Source organism: Chiloscyllium punctatum, chromosome 26, assembly GCF_047496795.1.
Source record: "Chiloscyllium punctatum isolate Juve2018m chromosome 26, sChiPun1.3, whole genome shotgun sequence".
NCBI classification, from domain to species: domain Eukaryota; kingdom Metazoa; phylum Chordata; class Chondrichthyes; order Orectolobiformes; family Hemiscylliidae; genus Chiloscyllium; species Chiloscyllium punctatum.
The window spans coordinates 21,607,400-21,626,982 of record NC_092764.1 but is presented as its reverse complement, the minus strand read 5'-3'; the positions used below and the strand labels follow the sequence as shown (position 1 = coordinate 21,626,982).

The 19,583-nt window shown below is 42.7% G+C and overlaps 1 protein-coding gene across 2 annotated transcripts in view; it reads left to right on the top strand.

Moving 5' to 3' along the window:
• The window catches only part of LOC140496319 (hepatocyte nuclear factor 4-beta-like), a 76,894-nt gene that overhangs the window by 4,998 nt on the left and 52,313 nt on the right, over positions 1 to 19,583 (top strand). The window contains exon 1 of one of the 2 annotated variants that reach the window (XM_072595929.1): positions 16,797 to 16,881. The exons of the other annotated variant lie outside the window; for it this stretch is intronic. Coding sequence (XP_072452030.1) covers positions 16,842 to 16,881 — 40 coding nt within the window. The 5' untranslated portion in view covers positions 16,797 to 16,841. Of the gene's footprint in view, positions 1 to 16,796; positions 16,882 to 19,583 lie in introns of those variants that run through there. 2 annotated transcript variants of the gene reach the window in all.

Genomic DNA, 19,583 nt, shown 5'->3' with positions numbered 1-19,583 from the left:
TCCCTGAGAGCAGTATCCTGTATCATAGAACTGCTCAGGATGAACCTTGTGCAAACCACAGTATCCCTCTCCAGATGTCCTGTGCAAAGTCATATTTCAGAAGATGAGATGCAATGGAATGGTATCTTCACCACAGGCTATCTCAAGGTTGGATTCGGTGAGACAAAAGAGTCGGGTGTGCATCAAGAAACTGATGGCGAGTGCTCTCTCCCCACTAGCCAAGTTATGTCTTAGATTAAAGCAAAATGATGCAGATGCAGAACATCTGATACAAATTGCTGGAGAAACTCTAACAGGCTTGGCAGCAGCTGTGAAGGCAAAACCAGAGATAACGTTTCTAATCTGTTACGAATCTTTAGAACGATATCTGAAGTTATGTCCTGATGCTTGTTTGAAACTTTCATCAATGAGGCATCCTGCCAAATGACTTTGACAGTCTGCGGATCAATCATTCCTTTATTCATGTCGGATCTTGAGAATGTTATGTGTTAACTGCTATCTGATGGACTTGAGGCTAAAGGTATTTTCTGTACAAACCGTTCCATGGAGAACAAATAATACAGTAGCAACCAAATACTTAGAGTATTCCTCAGTATTGTGGCCAGGCATATTTTTTGAAACAATAAGCACAAATAAAACCTCAGCACAAAATGACATTTGCTACTTTAATATCAACAGTCAGACACTTTGATACAGATGACAGCACAATCCAGCTTTGACTTTTAGCTAAGTAAATGGTGGCTTGGGTCACTCCTGCACACAGTCTTGGAATGGGCCTGACCTGCATTACATTCAGTAACACCGAGAGCATCTCTGTCCTGGTGACCAGGTTCTTAGCTGCAAATGAGAGAAGAGAGAGGCTCCCACATGTCCAAGATCTGCCTGAACTTGGTGATACACTCCTTCCAGTTTACAAGCTGGTCACAGGTGTTTATGGGTCTGTGCAATAAACAGCATCATAATCTGTGCTGAGGGAAGCTTAGATTCTCAGGCCTTTACTGCCTGGGATATCTTAAGCCAGATGTCTCATGATGAACTCAGCAAATGGTTCTATACAACATACAAGTGGCACAGACTATAGAGGGTAGTTCTGTCTGACTCCAGATTTGATTGACAAACTTTCTGATTCCCTTCTATTCATTAAAACTGCATGCCTAATGTTTAGATTACTTACAGTGTGGAAACAGGCCCTTTGGCCCAACAAGTCCACACTGACCCTCCGCAGACCCACCCAGATCCATTCCCCTACATTTACCCCTTCACCTAACACTACGGGCAATTTAGCACGGCCAATTCACCTAACCTGCACATTTTTGGACTGTAGGAGGAAACTGGAGTGCCCGAAGAAAACCCGGAGACAAATGGAGAATGTGCAAACTCCACACAGGCAGTTGCCTGAGGTGGGAATTGAACCTGGGTCTCTGGCCCTGTGAGGCAGCAGTGCTAACCACTGTGCCACCATGCCGACCATTTGTGTAGACAGGTTGGATTCAATTACTGATTTCATTCCTAGATCCCATTTTGGAATGCCCTCCATCACATAGATTTGTGATATTCTGTCAAAGACCTTTTCCTGGCACAGGGTTAGGAAGCAGGTGTCCATCCTTCTGTTTTACACTGAAGTTTTGAAAATAATACATCAGCATGGATAGAGGACTTGTGAACTAATAGAAGACAGAAAGTTGGGAACAGTGTGACATTTTCAGGATACTAGTGGAGTGCCACAAGGATCTGTGCTGGGGCCATAATTATTGACAATATATAAATGAATTGAATGAGGAAAGTGAATGTACTATATTTAGGTTTGCAGATGATACAAAAATTGATGGGAAGGAAAGAGCTGAGAATGACACAAAGAATCTGCAGAAGACTACGGTAGGTCACGTCATTGGGCAAAAACTTGGCAGACGTGGTATATTGCAGAAAAATGTGAGATTATACACTTTGGCACCAAGAATACAGAGTCTGAATATACTTTAAATGGAAAAAGACCAGAGTAAGCTATAGCACATAGGGCTTTTGGAGTCTTTGTGCATGAATCACAAATACCTAGTGCACATGTTCTGCAGGTAGTAATGAAAACACATTGAATTTTGTCCTTTACTTCAAAGGCAAGGGTGTGTTGCTGAAAAAGCACAGCAGGTTAGGCAGCATCTGAGGAGCAGAAGAATCGGCATTTCGGGCATAAACCCTTCTGCCCGAAACGTCGATTTTCCTGCTCCTTGGATGCTGCCTGACCTGCTGTGCTTTTCCAGCAACACACTCTTGACTCTGATCTCCAGCATGTGCCGTGCTAACGTTCTCCTCCTTTATTTCAAAGGGAATGGAAATAAAAGTAGGAAAATCTTGCAAAAAAAATCTATACAAATCACGAGTCAACTACACTTAGAATACAGTGAACAGGTCTGGTCCCTTTGTCTAAGAAAAGATATCATGTCATTGAAAGCAGTCCAGACAGGTTCATTTGGTTGATTGAGGTATGGAGGGATTTGTTAAAAGATGAGATTGAGTACAGTGGAGTTTAGAAGAATGGGAGGCCACCTTATTGAAATATATAATGTTCTTAGATGCTTGACAGAGTAGATACTGAGTGTCTGCTCCTCTCATGGGAGACTCTGGGACTACAGGTCATAATCTCAGAGTTAGGGGGTCATCCATTAAAGAAAGAGAAGAGGAATTTCTTCTCTTAAAGGTAGTGAATCTGTGGAATCTTGTTTTGCAGATGGCTGTCAAGGCTGGTTTGTTGAGTATATCCAAAGCTGAGAGAGGCAAATCAGTAAGGGGATTGAGAGTTATGGGGAAAAGGCAGGAAGGGGGAGTTGAGAACTATCTCATACATTGCTGTCAGGGTGTGCCCAATCAAATTAATAGGGGGAAATACAACTCAACTGTTAAGTCTTCACTTCTGGTAGTTTTACTCTCCTGTAAAGAATGGCTGACTTCACTCAGCTTGTTCAGAGTTAGCAGTTATCAACTTTCCCTGTAAAATGCAAGCTAAGACCTCAATAATAGAGAATATGAATGAAAGGAAGGCCATGCTGTCTATGAGCTTCATGTCATACAGTCTGCTATGAAAAGATTTGCTGATCTCAAAATGTCAAATGATAAAGACATTAGCAAATAAATAAACGAAAGAACTCAGATGGTGGAAATCAGAAACAAAAACGGAAATTGCTAGAAGAAGTCAGCAGGACTGGCAGCATCTATGGAGAGAAATCAGTTAATGTTTCAGGTCCAGTGACCCTTCTTCAGAACTCATTGGAGCTAGGAACAACAGGATGGGGGTAGGGGCTAAGGAGTAAATGATAGGTGGATATGGATCCCAAGAAAGAGTAAAACAAAACAATTGGAAAGACAAAGGAGTGGATAGCAATCAGTTTAGGAGAATGAATAGCTACTAATGGGGAGTATTAGAGGCTAATGATGGGCTGTATATAGTAGCAGACGATGTGAAAACAAGACCTGGTGTATGGGGATGGGGGAAAGCATTGGGGAGCTGCTTAAGCTTTAATTTTTGAACTCGATAGTGAGTCCAAAAGGCTGTAGAGCACCCAAGTGGAAAATGAGGTGCTGTTCTTCCGGTTTGCGCTCAGCTTCACTGGAGCACTGCAAGCCTGAGACAGAGATTTGGCCAGGGAACAGTGGTGTGCTGAGGTGCAAGCAACTGGAAGTTCAGGGTCTTTTTTACGGACAGGATGTTGGTGTTCTGCGAAGCAGTCATGCAGTCTATGCTTCGTTTCCCCAATGTAGAGGGGATTATATCGTGAGCAGTGAATGCAGTAGACTAGATTGTGGGAAGCGCAGGTAATTGGCTGCTTCACCTGGAAGGTGTGCTTGGGCCCTTGGGTACTGAGGAGGGAGAAAGTATTCAGGCAGGTATTACACCTTCTGTGGTTGCAGGGGAAGGTGCCATAGGGCTGTGTGCATGTGTTAGGAATGAAGGAGGAGTGGACCAAGGTGTCCCGAGGGAACGGTCCTTGTGGAAGGCTGAAACGGGAGGGGAATATGTGTTTGGTGGTGGCATCCAACTAGAGGTGTGTGGAAATGGCAGCTAATGATCCTCTGGATATGGATGCTAGTAGGATGTTAGTGGACAAGGGTCACCTTATCGCTGTTGTGGGACAGAAGAGAGGGGATAAGGGCTGAAGTGCGGAAGATGAGTCAAACCCGCGTGAGTAGCCTGTCAACTACAGTGCTGAGAATCCTCATTTGAGGAAGAAAGTGGACATTTTGGAGGTCCCCATGTCAAAGTTGGCATCGTCTGAACAGGTGACATAGAGATGGAGGAACTGGCAGAATGGAATAGAGTCTTTACAGGAGGCAGGGTGTGAGGATGTATAGTCCAGGTAACTGTGGGAGTCGGTCGGTTTATGGTGGATATTGCTGTCCGGTCTATCCCCAAAATGAATGTTGAGGAAGGGAAGGAAGGAGTCAGGGATGGACCAGGTGAAGGTGAGAGTGATACTGAAAGCGAAGCTGATGAAGTTTTCCAATTCTGAACAAGAGAGGGAAGTAGCACCAATGATAACATCAATACATTGGAGAAAGAGTTATGGGTGGGGACCAGAATAGGACTAGACAAGGAATTTTCCACATACCCCACAAAGAGATAGTCATAACTGGGGCCCATGCGCGTATCCAGAGAGAAATTGTTCAGCATGAAGAGGAGCACGGCCAGGTGGAGGAGGATGGTGGTAGATGGAGACAGGTCAGGCCTTTTTTCTCGGACGAAGAGGACAGTCCTGAGACCATCCTGGTGGTGGATGGACGTGTAATGGGATTGCATGTCCATGGTAAAGAGGAGGTGGTTGGAACCTGCAAACAGGAAATTCTGAAACTGATGTAACTGACGACATTATTAAACTGTCTTCTTCATTCTGGCTGTTGGTCTCAGAGTTCCCTCTGGAGACTTTCTGGAAAAAGAAACACAAACACATTTCATCCTGCTCCATGGAGTGAATTCTAGCCAGGGTGGTTACTGTGGACACCGCTGAGATAAAAAATAAGCATTGCTATTTCCTCACTTCTGAGTAGTCCTTGACATTTAATGGTATTTCCACATAGAATCCCTCACTAATAAAATCCTGTAGGCTACTAAAGATCACAAAGTGAATTGGACCTTTAATATTAATTCTTTGTCTACAACAGCAAAATGGAGGATAGGAATTCTGCAGCGAGTAAATATCCTCTTGACTGCCTAAAGCCTGTCCACAAGACATAAGTCAGCTGTGTAATGGAACACTTGCCACCTGCCATATGAGTTCAACTCCAACAATACTCAAAACACTTGACATCGTCCAGGAGAAATCCCATCTATCGCTTTCACCATTCACTTCCTTCACCACTGATACAGAGTAGTAGCATATCACCCATTTACAGGATGCATTCATAGAATCCCTCCACTGTTGAAGTGGGCCATTCGGCCCATTGGGTCAACCACACCAACCCATCGACGAGCATCCCACCTAGACCCACTCCCCTACCTGTAACTTTGCATTTCCTATGGTCAACCTACTTAGCCTACACATCCCTGGACACTACAGAACAATTTAGTATGATCAATCCACCTAACCTGCACATCTTTAGACTCTGAGAAGAAACCGGAGCACTGGGATGAGACCCACGCAGACATAGGGAGAATATGCAAACGCCACATAGACAGTTACCCAGGTTGAACCCGGGTCCATGATGCTGTGAGGCAACAGTGCCAACCACTGAGCCACTGTGCATTGTAGTAACCTCCCGTAGCTCCTTAGACAGCAACTTGCAAATCTGCAACCTTGTAAGAAAGATGTTGCCAAACTTGAGAGGTTGCAGAAGAGATTGATGAGGATGTTGTTGAATAGGCTGTTTTTTTTCCCTGGAGCATCAGAGGCTGAGGGGGTACCTTATTGAGGTTTATAAAATCATGGGAGGAATGGATAGGATGAATAGCCATGGCCTTTTTCCCGAGACAGGGGAGTCTAAAACTAGAAGGCCTAGGTTTAAGGTGAGAGGGGAATTATATGACAGGGACCTAAGAGGCAGCTTTTTCATGCAGATGGCAATGTGTCTCTGGAATGAGCTGCCAGAAGAAGTACAATTACAACAATTAAAAGGCATATGAATGGGTAAATGAATAGGAAGGGTTCAGAGGGATATAAGCCAAATTTTGGCAAATGAGGCTCGATTAATTTAGGATATCTGGATGAGTTGGATTGAAGGTCTATTTCCATGTTGTACATCTCTATGACTCTTTGACTCTATGATTCTGCTACCATGAAAGATAAGAGCAGCAAATACACAAGAACATCACCATGGCAACTTCCTGACTAGGAAATGTATTACCATTCCTCACTGGTGCTCAATTGAAATCCTGAAAGTCTGTTCCTAAGAGCACTGTGGGTATCCCTATACATCAAGGATAACAATGGTTTGAAAAAAAGCATGTGTCACCATCTTCTCCAGGTCAAAGTAAATGTTGACTTTTTTCAAAGAAACATCCCTTTCCTGTAGATGAGTCAAAATTATGAAGTTAATCAAAAATATGCAAAAGCAAAATACTGTGTATGTCAACATTCTGAAATAAAGACAGAGAGGGCAGGAAATACTCATCAGGTCTATCTGCTACCATGGAATATGAAATAGAGTTGGATTTCAGATCTGTGACCTTTCATCAGAACACAAATACGTGGCAGTTTGATCAACAAAATACTTTCAGATACAATCATGTGCTGCTCTGCAAGCATTTCATTTGTTGCACCAGTCATGTATTGCTTAATAGTGTATCTAACAAACAAACTCAGGCCTTAAACTTAAGGCCTGCTGTAATTACTTAATGTCTCATTATAGCTAGGATAGAGTAAGACAGCTTGGAGATATGAAGAGGTATGAATGGTGAACAGGAGAGCAGAAAGTGGATGTTCAAAAGGCTCATTAATTGACTGGCCTTCATAAGAGGGACAATACCTTCTTTGTACAGCCCACACAGTGGAAGCTTCCTATAACCAGCTTTGAGCTTGTTACCTTCAGGAGAATTTAAAAGTCATTGCTCCAGTAGCTGCTGTCAAGGTGGAAGCTCACTAAGCTTGGAATTATCTGTAACACTTGAATTTCTCTGTCTAAGTCCAAATCATTCAAAATAATTCAATACATAACAATAACTTTGACATCAACTCTTCTGGTACCCAATAATGATGCTGACAATTAGCATTTATATTTCAGCAAGATCCTCCCAAATACCAATGACTGAACACAATGCAAATTAATCTTGTGCCGAATTGCATCACACTTTCTTGTGACCATCAAACTTATCCCGGAATGTTGGATTTTTGCTTATAAATTGTACCAAAGCTCCACTGGGACTAGAAAGAAGGGTTAAATGGGGAAGGGGAGGTTGAGAGAGGGGCTAAAACATTCTTTCACCAGCAAACATTTTTTAAAAATGAAAAAGCCACAAGAAATCACCTCTTCATCTATTGTGCAGTGATTAGGGAAACTGTTGAAATAATGGAGGAATTTCAGTGCATGGAACGGTAGAAAGGTTTTAAAACCAGCACTAAGATTGTTTGAGATCTCCATTCATTAACAAAAAAAATTTATACAGAATTAACGTTCCTTTGTAACATGACTTTTCCAGACTTAAACATTCATATCCTTTGTTTCTTAAGAAAAGAATAATGTAATAAATAGGAGGAAGGTTACCTTAGCACCTGAAAAAAAAACTGATATCACAAGATAAGATCTGTCCATTAGGATATTAAAGACTGTTCCTGGGAAGAGCAAATTATTCTGTACTGTCTGAAGGTGAAGTTGTGTGAGAAGGTTTCAGTCATAGTAATGTGAATCTACTCTTACATTGAACCTGTGGTCTCATAAGATTATATCAAGAGCTTAAATAAAATGTAGCCAGCTATTAAGTAGTTTACTGATCATCAAAACTGAGCCTGTCTTCTGCCAATGACTTTGAGTGGGCATCCTTCCCCAGATGGTATTAGTACTTGAAACTAATACTAGCTCGAAGAATTGGTGGCACTGACACTCCCCAGAGTATTCCAGTCCCATTATGAAAATAGAGGCCACTGGATCATTGTTCATTTTCTGCTTCAACACCATGTGCGTGTCCCTTTCCCATATATCTTGAGTCCTGAGAAATCAAAAATCAATCTATCTCAACTTTAAATGCATTCAACAATGAAACACTCACATTTCTATAGCTACAGAACACCAAATATTTATAACCCCTGAGAAGAAAATCTTAATCTCAGTCCTATATAATTGCCTCCTAATTCTGAGGCTATACCCTTGTGCTCTATTTTCCTCAGCCAAGGGAAACAACTCTTCAGTTCTATCCTGTTAAGCCCTTCAGAATCATATATATTGTAATGAAATTGCCACTCATTTTTGTAAACTTCAGAGAGTGTAGGTCCGATTCACTCAGCCTCTCATCGCAGGGCAAATTTAGATCCGATCTAATGAACCTCCACTGCACCACGTTCAGTCCCAGGTGTAATGTCACCAAACCCGTGTTCAATTTCAACAAAACATCCTTATTCTTGTACACTAGTCTCCTTGCAGTTGTGGCCAATCTGCCATTTGCCTTCCTAATGACCTGTGTACTTCTATTCAAACTTTCTGTGTTCCTCAAGTCCCTTTGAATTTCAAAGTAGCGAAAGTTCACACAAGTACATCAGTTAGCTCACTGACTTTGAAGGTTTATTTTCAGATGTTATGTAACATCATCCGTGAGAGTCTCCGGTGAAGCACTGGTGGTATGTCCTGCCACTCTACTTATAGGTCTTGGTTTCTTAAGGTAGGTGATGTCATTTCCAGGTTTCTTTCAAGAGAAGGTAGATAGGGTCTAAATCAATGTGTGTTTATTAATGGAGTTCTGGTTAGAATGTCATGCTTCTATGAATTCTCGTGCACATCTTTGTTTCGCCTGTCCTAGGATGTGTGTGTAGTCCCAGTCAAAGTGGTATCCTTCTTTGTCTGTATGCATAGAAACTAGTGATAGTGTCTTTTAGTGGCCAGTTGGTGTTCATATATCCTGATGGCACGTTTCCTGCTAGTTTGTCCGATGTAGTGTTTTTTTACAGTTTTTGCATGTTATCTTGTAAATGACGTTAGTTTTGCTGGTGGTATCTACTGGATCTGTTCGGTTCATTAGTTACATTTTAAGTGTGTTGATAGGTTTGTGGGCTACCATGATGCCAAGGGGTCTGAGCTGTCTTTGATGTAAGGTAATGTGGCTATAGTTTTTGGTTGCATTGTGTCTGCTTTTTTGGGTTTGTTTCTGAGGAATCGGCAGATTGTGTTTACTGGGTCCCCATTTTTCTTGAAAACATTGTATACATATTTTTCTTCTGCTTTTTGTAGTTCTTGGGTGCTGCAGTGTGATGTAGCTCATTGAAAAAGTTCACACATTTTACGGAATATTCTACATTTTTATTCTTGTTATCAAAGTGAATAATCTCACATTTCCCCACTCAACTGGTATCATTAGCAAACTTGATATGTTCACCTTGGTATCTATGTATAAGGCATTAATATAGAGGTCAAACAGCAGTAGCTCCAACATTGATGCTCATAACACAACATTAGTGAGAACAATCTCATTCAAACATATCGCATTAATCCACTATCCAAGAGAATGCTGCCTCATGTAGACTCTTAAAATGTCATCATGCCCTTAAGCTTTGTCAGCTTTTAGTCCTTTAAGGTTGTCCAATAATTTTTCTCTGCTGTTATTAAATACTTTAAATTCCTCATTTTTTATTAGTAACTTGACCATCCTCAATCTCTGGAATATAATTTATATTCGCTACTCCAAAGGCTGACATGGCATTCACAACATAGTCCAACTGAAAGAAAATACAACAGATGGTAATTCAGTGACAAGTCAAAATTATATTTTCATGTTTTCTCTGCTGCAAGTTTGCAATGACAGTTCTGAAACATTGGTTCCAAATACCTCATAGAATAATAATGCACCAAATCACTTCCTGTTCACTCAAATTATCTGGAACTATTCATCTACCCAAACAATTAATGACAAAGTTCCAATCCAAAAGTAACTGATTAGTTTTCAGGGTCCAATCTTCTAAATTGAAGTTTACAACCAATCTATACAGCAGGAGACAATGCATTTTGATAAGTTCATCGTGATGGGAATACATGTTTCTGTTTCGTGACATTGTTTTCCTGTTTAAGCCCTGAGTTGACGATGGAATGAGTATGTGAGCTATGAAAGAAAACCTCTTGATTTCATGGCCAATGTGCAGAATAGCAAATCCACACATGTCTTTTGTTAGCAGAATACTTGAATATTTATGAGAATTAAACTGGACCAACCATACTGATATTTGTGTGTCTGTGTGCATTATCCTCAAATGTCCGAGGGATCCAAATTACAGTCATTTCACCTATAACATAATGGTTGCATTCCTGTGTGACCCTGCACTATATAAAAATTACACAATAAAAATACCACATAAAGTGTTGCTGATGTAATCACATTATAGCCAACACACATTTAAAAAGTTTGTGTTATAGACATATTGTCTCTTATTTGTCAATCATATTACAGCCAATTCGCTTTGATGAAATGCACATTATAGCAGAATGATCTGTAAAGAATATATGCGCCATTGGGGTATCTTAAGAATACAGAATTTAAACAAAGCTTTGATAATGAGCTGAAATGAAAGCAGAAAATTTGCTCCAATTCTTTTGGAATTAACAAGAACAAAGAGCAGTCAGCTTAGTTCACGTAGAAATAAACAACAGCTTCATATCCAAAAGTATTGATCTAGAGAAAAGGCTGTAATAACAGACCAAACTTTTGAATCAGAGCTCACACTCATGGCTCAGACTTATGATTTAGTTTGATACTTCAATAAAGTCATAAAGAAATGTTGCATTGTCAGAGATCCTGGGCTGCATTTTTATCTTCAAGCTTGTCCAGATTTAACTGGCTTGGGAAATTTTCCTGATTCAGCTATGGTAAAAGGTGCCCCATCAAACCCAATTTCAGCTTAAGGGTATAAAGGTGAATGGGAAGGAAAGATGGAATAAGCATGCTGTCATATGAGGAAAGATTGCACTGTCTGGGCTTGTACTTGCTGGAATTTAGGAGAGTAAAAAGTGATTTGAATTCAACATTCAAGGCCCTGAGGAGATGTGGAAAGGATGGGCCAAGGATTTTCCAATGATTTACAATCACATGTAGATTGCCACCCCCAACCCACTTTCTTATGAAATGAAAGAGTTCCACATTTCTGAGGAGAGTATGATCAGGAATTCAGAAATTCTGATGGGTCCCTCGTCATGCAGAACTGCTGTGGAAAGACAAACCATGACCCCTATTGACAGCTGTCAGCTGATTGATTCCATGGTATGAAGGTCAACCATTGTAGACAGGCACTTTGCCAGCTCCTGTGAAAGGGAAAGTACATAAGGTAATTGTGAGGTGATTGTACCAGTTGGGTAGGAGTTTAGGGCACCAGTTAGGCAAAGTGCCAGGTGAATATGGGAAAGATGCCAGGTAAGTAAGGCACCAGTTGTGTTGGGTACCAGGTGAGTATGGGTAATATGTCAGGGGGTAGGAAGATAGGTGAGTAGATTCCAGAAGGTGTGGGCAATTGTGTCAGGGGCAAACATATCAAGTGAAAGATGCCAAAGGGTAGGGTGTCTGGGGCTAGGATTCTAGGGTGTAGGGTAACAAGGGACCAAGGTGAGTAACGAGTAATGGAGTGTTTAGGATAGAGCAGGAGTGAGAGATAGTGAGCTTGCTGTTGGCAAGGCAGATGGTGTTGGATTCTGTAAGTGGCAAGGTGGTTCCAGGTCCTGGGGAGTTGAGGGGGAGGGCAGGTCAGGAGTGTGGCTCTTTGTCAGGTCATCGGATCCAGCAGGGGGTCTAGTCTGGACAGTGGTTTCATGTCAGCTCTGGCAGTTGGACAGGGGGATCAGGTCCAGAATAGGGGATAAGGATGTGGTTGGGACTGGCAGGGGGGCTTTAGGGTTCAGTCTCCTGGATTGGAGCAGATCTTAGCTCTGATGCCAGGGTGGGGGAATTGGGACCCAGTGTGGGGGCATGGGGTAGCTGGTGTTGCAATGTTGGATTTGGTGGTGAAATAGTGGAATGTAATGTCAGGGTCTTCACAGTGCAAGCAGTCTGCAGGAGGTGTGCAGCAGTTGTTTATGGGGTCAGTTTTTAGATTAGGTCTTCAACAATCTAACTTTTTCTTAACTTCAGTGGACCTTCCGAATTCTCCAATTTTAAATGGACACTTTTGAAGGCCTCCAGATGCAGGGAAATTGTCCAGCGGAATCTTCAATTTTCCATGAAAGTCCAGGCATCAGTTAAGATGGGAATTCCATTGGCTCCCAAGATGCTACTACCATCTTCATTTCAGAAATGATTATCTGATTGTCAGGAAATCCAGGCTGATGCTATCTCTGGTGGGAGAATGAGACCTCATACACACCTTTCATCCTGCACTGGCTGAGGTTACCATGAAGGTCCTGCCTTCTCAACGTCCGAGGGGTGGTGACCCTGAGGTTAAACTCATACCTCTAAAACTATTCGCCTCATATGATAAGATATAGGAGCAGAATTAGGCCATTCAGCCCATCAAGGCTTCTCTGCCATTTAATTATGGCTGATATCTTTTCCAAACCCATTCACTTGCCTTCTCATCGTAACCTTGGACCCCTTACTAATTGTGAGAGTGAGGAAGGCTGAGGGGGTGACCTGATAGGGATATAAAATTATAAGAGGCATGGATAGGGTGGATAGTCAGAGTCTGTTTCCCATGTGGAAGTGTCAAATGCAAGGGGGTATAGGTTCAAATTGAGACAGGGAAAGTTTAAAGTAGATGTGTGCCACAGTTTTTCCCACAGAGGATGTAAGTGCCTTGAGCATGCTGCCAGGGAAGGTGGCAGAAGCAGCTCCAACATTTAAGAGGCATTTAGACTGACACATGAACAGACAGGGAATAAAGGGGAGTGAACCATGTGCAGATGGCAGATGGGATTAGTTCAATGGCATCATAGGCAGCATAAACATGGTGGGATGTAGGGCCTGTTCTTGTGCTGTATTCTTCTATGCTTTATATGTTCTATATAATCAAGACCCTATCTATTTCTATCTTAAATATGCCCAATATCAAGGCCTCCACAGACCTCTGTGGCAAACAATTGCACAAACTCCGCCCCCCACCCACCCCAACACCCCCCCCCCCCCTCCCACCTCCCCCACTGGCTGAAGAAATTACTTCTCATCTCAGTTTTAAAGGGTCATTCCTTCACTCTGAAGTTGTCTTCTTGGGTTCCAGTTTCTCCTTCTAGTGGAAGCATCTTTTCCACATCAACTCTATCCCGACCTCTCAGTATTCTGTAAGTTTCAATGAGATTCCCCACTGTCCTCCATTGAGTACAGACCAAGCGTCCTCAATTGTTTCTCATATGACAAGCCCATCATCCCCGGAATCATTCTTGTAAACCTCCTCTGGACCCTCTCCAGGGCTAACACATCCTACCTTATACATGGGGCCAAAAGTTTGCTCACAACATTTTAAACGTAGCCTGACTAGAGACTTATTACACCTGCAGCAGTATATCTCTGCCCTTGTCATAGAATCCCTACAGCATGGAAACAGGTCATTTGTCCCAAGTCCACACCAACCCTCCGAAGAGTAGCCCACCCAGATCCATTCCCCTTCCCCATTGTTCTACATTTCTCTTGACTAATGTACCTAAACCTACACATCCCTGAACACAATGGGCAATTTTGCATGGCCAATTCACCTAACCTGCACATCTTTGGATTGTGGGAGGAAATTGCAGCACCCAGAGAAAACCCATACAGTCACCCGAGGCTGGAATCAAACCTGAGTCCCTGGCACTGTGAGGCAGCAGTCCTAACCACAGAGCCTGCATGTTAACATTAAAAGAGTCCTGAATCAGGACTGCCAAGTCCCTCTGTGCTTCAAATTTCAAAACTTTCTGCCATTTGGTAAATTGTATAACCTCTATTCTTCCTGTTAATGTGCAAAACCTCACACTTTCCCACACTGTATTCCATCTGACAATTCTTTACCTACTCTCCTAGACTGTCCGGTTCCTCCTGCAGCCTATCTACTTCACTACCTGTCCCTTCACCTATCTTTGTGTCATCTGCAAACCTAGCAAAATGCTCGCAGTCCCTTTGTCCAGATTGTTAATGTATAATGCGAACAGTTGTGGGCCCAATACTGACCCCTGCAGAACTGCTATCCTGAAAAATAACCCTTTATCTATACTCTCTGCCTTCTGCCAATCAGTCAATCCTCTAACCATTCCAGCACCTTGCACCTAATACCATGGGCTCTTATTGAGCTGTTTTCTGTGCAGCAACGTGTCAAAGGCCTTCTGGAAATCCAAATAAATCACGTCCACTGGCTCTGTTTTGACTAACTTGCTCATTACCTCCTTAAAAAGTTCTAACAGGTTTGACAGGTGTGATCTCCCCTTTGCAAAACCCAGCCCTATTTAACCAGTCACTTCCAAGTACTCTCTAATCTCATTCTGAGTAATGGATTCTAAAACCTTAACAATTGAGATCAGGCTAACTGGTTTATGGTTTCCTGTTTTCTGTTTCCCTCCTTTTTTTAACAGGTTTGTTACATTACAATTTTCCAATCGTCCAGGATTCTGTCTGACTCCATTGCTTCCTGAAAGATTACTGCCAGTGCCTTCACAATCTCCTCAGCCATCTCCTTCAGAAACCTGGGGTGTAATCCACCTGATCTTGGTGATTTATCCACCTCCAAACCTTTTAGCATCTCCAACACCTTCTCTTTCGTGTTAGCCACTACATTCACCTCTGCCCCCGGACTCTCTCTCGAAGTTCTGGTATGCTGCTGGTGTCTTCCACCATGAAACCTGATGCAAAGTACCTATTCAATTCCTCTGCCATTTCTTTATTCCCCAGTACTCCTTCTGCAGCCTCATTTTCCAGGGGTCCAATACCTTTTTTGCCTCTCTATCTTTTAAATATCTAAAACACTCTTGCAATCTTCTTTCATATTACCAACTAGCATCCTCTCGTATTTTATCCTCTTCCTCCTTATTGCTTTTTTAAAATTGCCCTCTGCTAGTATTTGAAGGCTTCCCAGTCCTCTGGCCTTCCACTGATCTTCACCATATTGTATGCTTTTTCTTTTGCTTCTGTGCTATGGCTGACTTCCCTTGTCAGCTATTGTTGCTTTATCCTCTCCTTAGTATGTTTCTTCATCATTGGGATGAATTTCTCATGCACCTTCCTGAATTACCCCCAGAGACCCCTGCTATTGCTGCTCCACCATCTTCCCTGTTGGCTTCCCTTCCATTCAACTCTGGCCAGCTATTCCCTCATATCTTTGTAGTTACCTTCACTCAATTGAAGTATTGTTACATCTGATTCCAGCTTCTCCCTCTGAATCTGCAGGATGAATTCTGTTATGTTATGGTCACTGCTCCCTAAAGGTTCCTTCACATTAAGTCCCCTCATCAGGCCTGCCTCTTACACATCACCAAATCCCTATGGTTCCTACCACAAACTGCTCCAAAAATTCCACGGAATCCATTTCATGGGACACGGAAAAAACTAATTTTTCCAGCCCACCTGCAAATTGAAGTCGCCCATGATTACTGTAAGGATGTGGTGGAGCCGGTGTTGGACTGGGATGGACAAAGTTAAAAATCACACAACACCGCGCAACAATCACCAGACAGGAGTGTTCCCTCTCAGTGGGGGAACACACTTCAACGGTCTGGGACTTCTGGCCTTGGATCTTCAGGTGACTATCCTTCAAGGGGGACTTCAGGATAGGCAACAACACAAAGTGTCCGAGCAGAGTCTGATAGCCAACTTCGGTAACCGTGGAGATGGCCTCAATCGGGACCTTGGGTTCATGTCACACTTCAGGCAACCCCACTACACTATACACTCTCACACGCACTTACATATACAGGCACATAGGAGGCCTGTACATAACTTCTATCAAGGTATTTTCTCCTTTGCGGTTCCTCAACTCCAGCCACACAGATTCTACACCTTCCATCCCTATATAACTTCTTATTATCAATTTCATTTCATTTCTTACTAAGAAGGCAATCCTGTCCCATCTGTCCACCTGCTTGTCCTTCTGATTGGATGGGTATCCTTACTTATTTAGTTCCCAGCGCTGATCCCCTTACAGCCACATCTCTGTGATAACCACAACATCCCATCCATTTCACTCTGCACCACAAGCTCATTTACCCTTGTATCATTTATGTGAACATTTAAGCATAACACCCTCAGTCCTACGTTGACTGCCCCTTTTCTCATAGTTGGCTCCTTATTTGCTGTGCCTGAAATTAGATTCCTGACCTTTCCATACACTATTACTTTTTTTGGAAACTTTAATAACCTTTGCTGGTCCCTCTCCTCCCTTTAACTATTTTAAAGGCTTTGTAACCTTGATTTGCCAAGATTTGTACCATCAATTCATCTATCTTGTTTGGAATGCTTCATGCATTAAGATACAAAATCTTTATCTATTATCAGGTTTCTCTACACCCTTATGGTTCCCTGATACAGTATGGCATTCACAAATTCTGTCTATTCCTTTAATTTTCTGGTAACAATCAATCCCATCACGAACCAGCAACCCTACCTTCTCCTTTACCTTTTATTTTATAATTTATGGTGATGTTACCTTTACTTTTCCATGGAGTAATCTAGGCTTAAGGTCAGTGTTTACAAATAATGGTTCATCCATTTCAGACAGAGATAAGGAGAAATGCTTTTCTCTCACAGGGTTGAGTGCTTTTGGAGCTCTTTCCCTCAAAAGGCAATGGAGACAGAATCTTTGCTTACTTTTAAAGCAGAAATTGGTAAGCAAAGTCGTGAACATTTATCGGGAGTAGGCAAGAATGAAGAATTGAGGTTAAAATCAGTTCAGCCGTGAGTACTGCTCAGTAGACTGCATGCAGCCGCATGTTTGGCTTAGTGTCAAAGCGGGCAGTTTAATTGGCCAGACTTGGCTTTCCGGGACTTTGTCACAGTTATTTGCTAATACCTTAGACACTCTGGCTCTCACACTGCCTCTCACCCCTACATGCTGCCTCCATGCCAACACATGTCCCTGCCCCACCCAGTCCAAATCACCCATCACACCCTCTATGCCAACTCATGGCACTTCTATGATTATTGATCCAGTACAGACTTTACACAGAAGTTGTAAGTTAAAGTTTTCACTTCTCCCTCGTTGTGTGAACAGATGACTCAATGGTTAGCACTGCTGCCTTACAAAGCCAGGAACTCAGATTTGATTCCAGCCTCAGGAGTTTGCATGTTCTTTCCCATGTCTGTGTAGGTTTCCTCCCACAGTCCAAAGATGTGCAGGTTAGGTGAACTGGCCGTACCAAATTGCTCATAGTGTTCAGGGGTGTGTAAGTTAGGTGCATTAGTTAAGGGTAAACATACGGTGCACGGTGGCACAGTGGTTAGCACTGCTGCCTCACAGCACCAGAGACCTGGGTTCAATTCCTGCCTCAGGCGACTGACTGTGTGGAGTTTGCACATTCTCCCCGTGTCTGTGTGGGTTTCTTCCGGGTGCTCCGGTTTCCTCCCACAGTCCAAAGATGTGCAGGTCAGGTGAATTGGCCATGCTAAATTGCCCATAGTGTTAGGTATGGGGTAGATGTAGATGTAGGGGTATGGGTGGGTTGCGCTTCGGCGGGGCGTTGTGGACTTGGGCCGAAGAGCCTGTTTCCACACTGTAAGTAATCTAATCTAATCTAATAGAGTAGTAGGGGAATGGGTCGGTGTGGGCTTGTTGGACCAAATGGCCTACTTCCACACTGTAGGAATTCTATGACAAAATAAAACCATTTAAGGGATTCTGGGCTCTCTGCCATGCCTATTACATTCCAAGTTTAACCTATGAGCACAGCCCCAAATATTTAACCAAAGTTAGAATTTGTTTAAAGAATACGTACATAATATGTATCAAAAAACAATCCAATCTGATGAAGCTGCTATCATATTAGACTCCCCCATAGAAAAATGATACTCTTTAACAGCATTCAAGGGAATATAATTTTTATATCACAACATATTTAAACACATTGAACTATAATGGTGCATTGCTCCATCGCATGAATAAATGATGTTAGGTTTGTCAGTTTTAATTATATCATGATTTGGAGATGCTGGTGTTGGACTGGGGTGGACAAAGTTAAAAACCACACAACACCAGGTTATAGTCCAACGGGTTTATTTGAAAGCACTAGCTTTTTGAGCACTGCTCCTTCATCAGGTGGTTGCGGAGGCTTCACAACATAGAACATAGAACATAGAACATAGAAGAATACAGCGCAGTACAGGCCCTTCGGCCCTCGATGTTGCGCCGATCAAAGCCCACCTAACCTACACTAACCCACTATCCTCCATATACCCATCCAATGCCCGCTTAAATACCCATAAAGAGGGAGAGTCCACTACTGCTACTGGCAGGGCATTCCATGAACTTACGACTCGCTGAGTGAAGAACCTACCCCTAACATCAGTCCTATATCTACCCCCCCTCAATTTAAAGCTATGCCCCCTTGTAATAGCTGACTCCATACGTGGAAAAAGGTTCTCACTGTCAACCCTATCTAACCCCCTAATCATCTTGTACACCTCTATCAAATCACCCCAAACCTTCTTTTCTCCAATGAAAACAACCCCAAGTGCCTCAGCCTTTCCTCATAGGATTTTCCTACCATACCAGGCAACATCCTGGTAAACTTCCTCTGCACCCGTTCCAGTGCCTCCACATCCTTCCTATAGTATGGCGACCAAAACTGCACACAATATTCCAGATGCGGCCGCACCAGAGTCTTATACAACTGCAGCATGACCTCAGGACTCCGGAACTCAATTCCTCTACCAATAAAAGCCAGTACGCCATATGCCTTCTTCACTGCACTATTTACCTGGGTGGCAACTTTCAGAGATCTGTGTACATGGACACCAAGATCCCTCTGCTCTTCCACACTACCAAGTAGTCTACCATTAGCCCAGTAATCCATCTTTTTATTACACTTACCAAAGTGAATCACTTCACACTTAGCTACATTGAACTCCATTTGCCACCTTTCTGCCCAGCTCTACAGCTTCTCTATATCCCGCTGTAACCTGCCATATCCTTCCTCACTGTCTACAACTCCTCCGACTTTCGTATCATCCGCAAACTTACTCACCCAACCTTCTAACCCTTCCTCCAGGTCATTTATAAAAATGACAAACAGCAATGGTCCCAAAACAGATCCTTGCGGAACACCGCTAGTGACTGCACTCCAAGATGAACCTTTGCCATCAACTACTACCCTCTGTCTTCTTCCAGAGAGCCAATTCCTAATCCAAACCTCCAACTCACCCTCAATGCCATATCTCTGTATTTTCTGCAGTAGCCTACCATGGGGGACCTTATCAAACGCCTTACTAAAATCCATATATACCACATCTACCGCTTTCCCCTCATCTACCTCCTTAGTCACCTTCTCAAAGAATTCAATAAGGTTTGTGAGGCACGACCTGCCCTTCACAA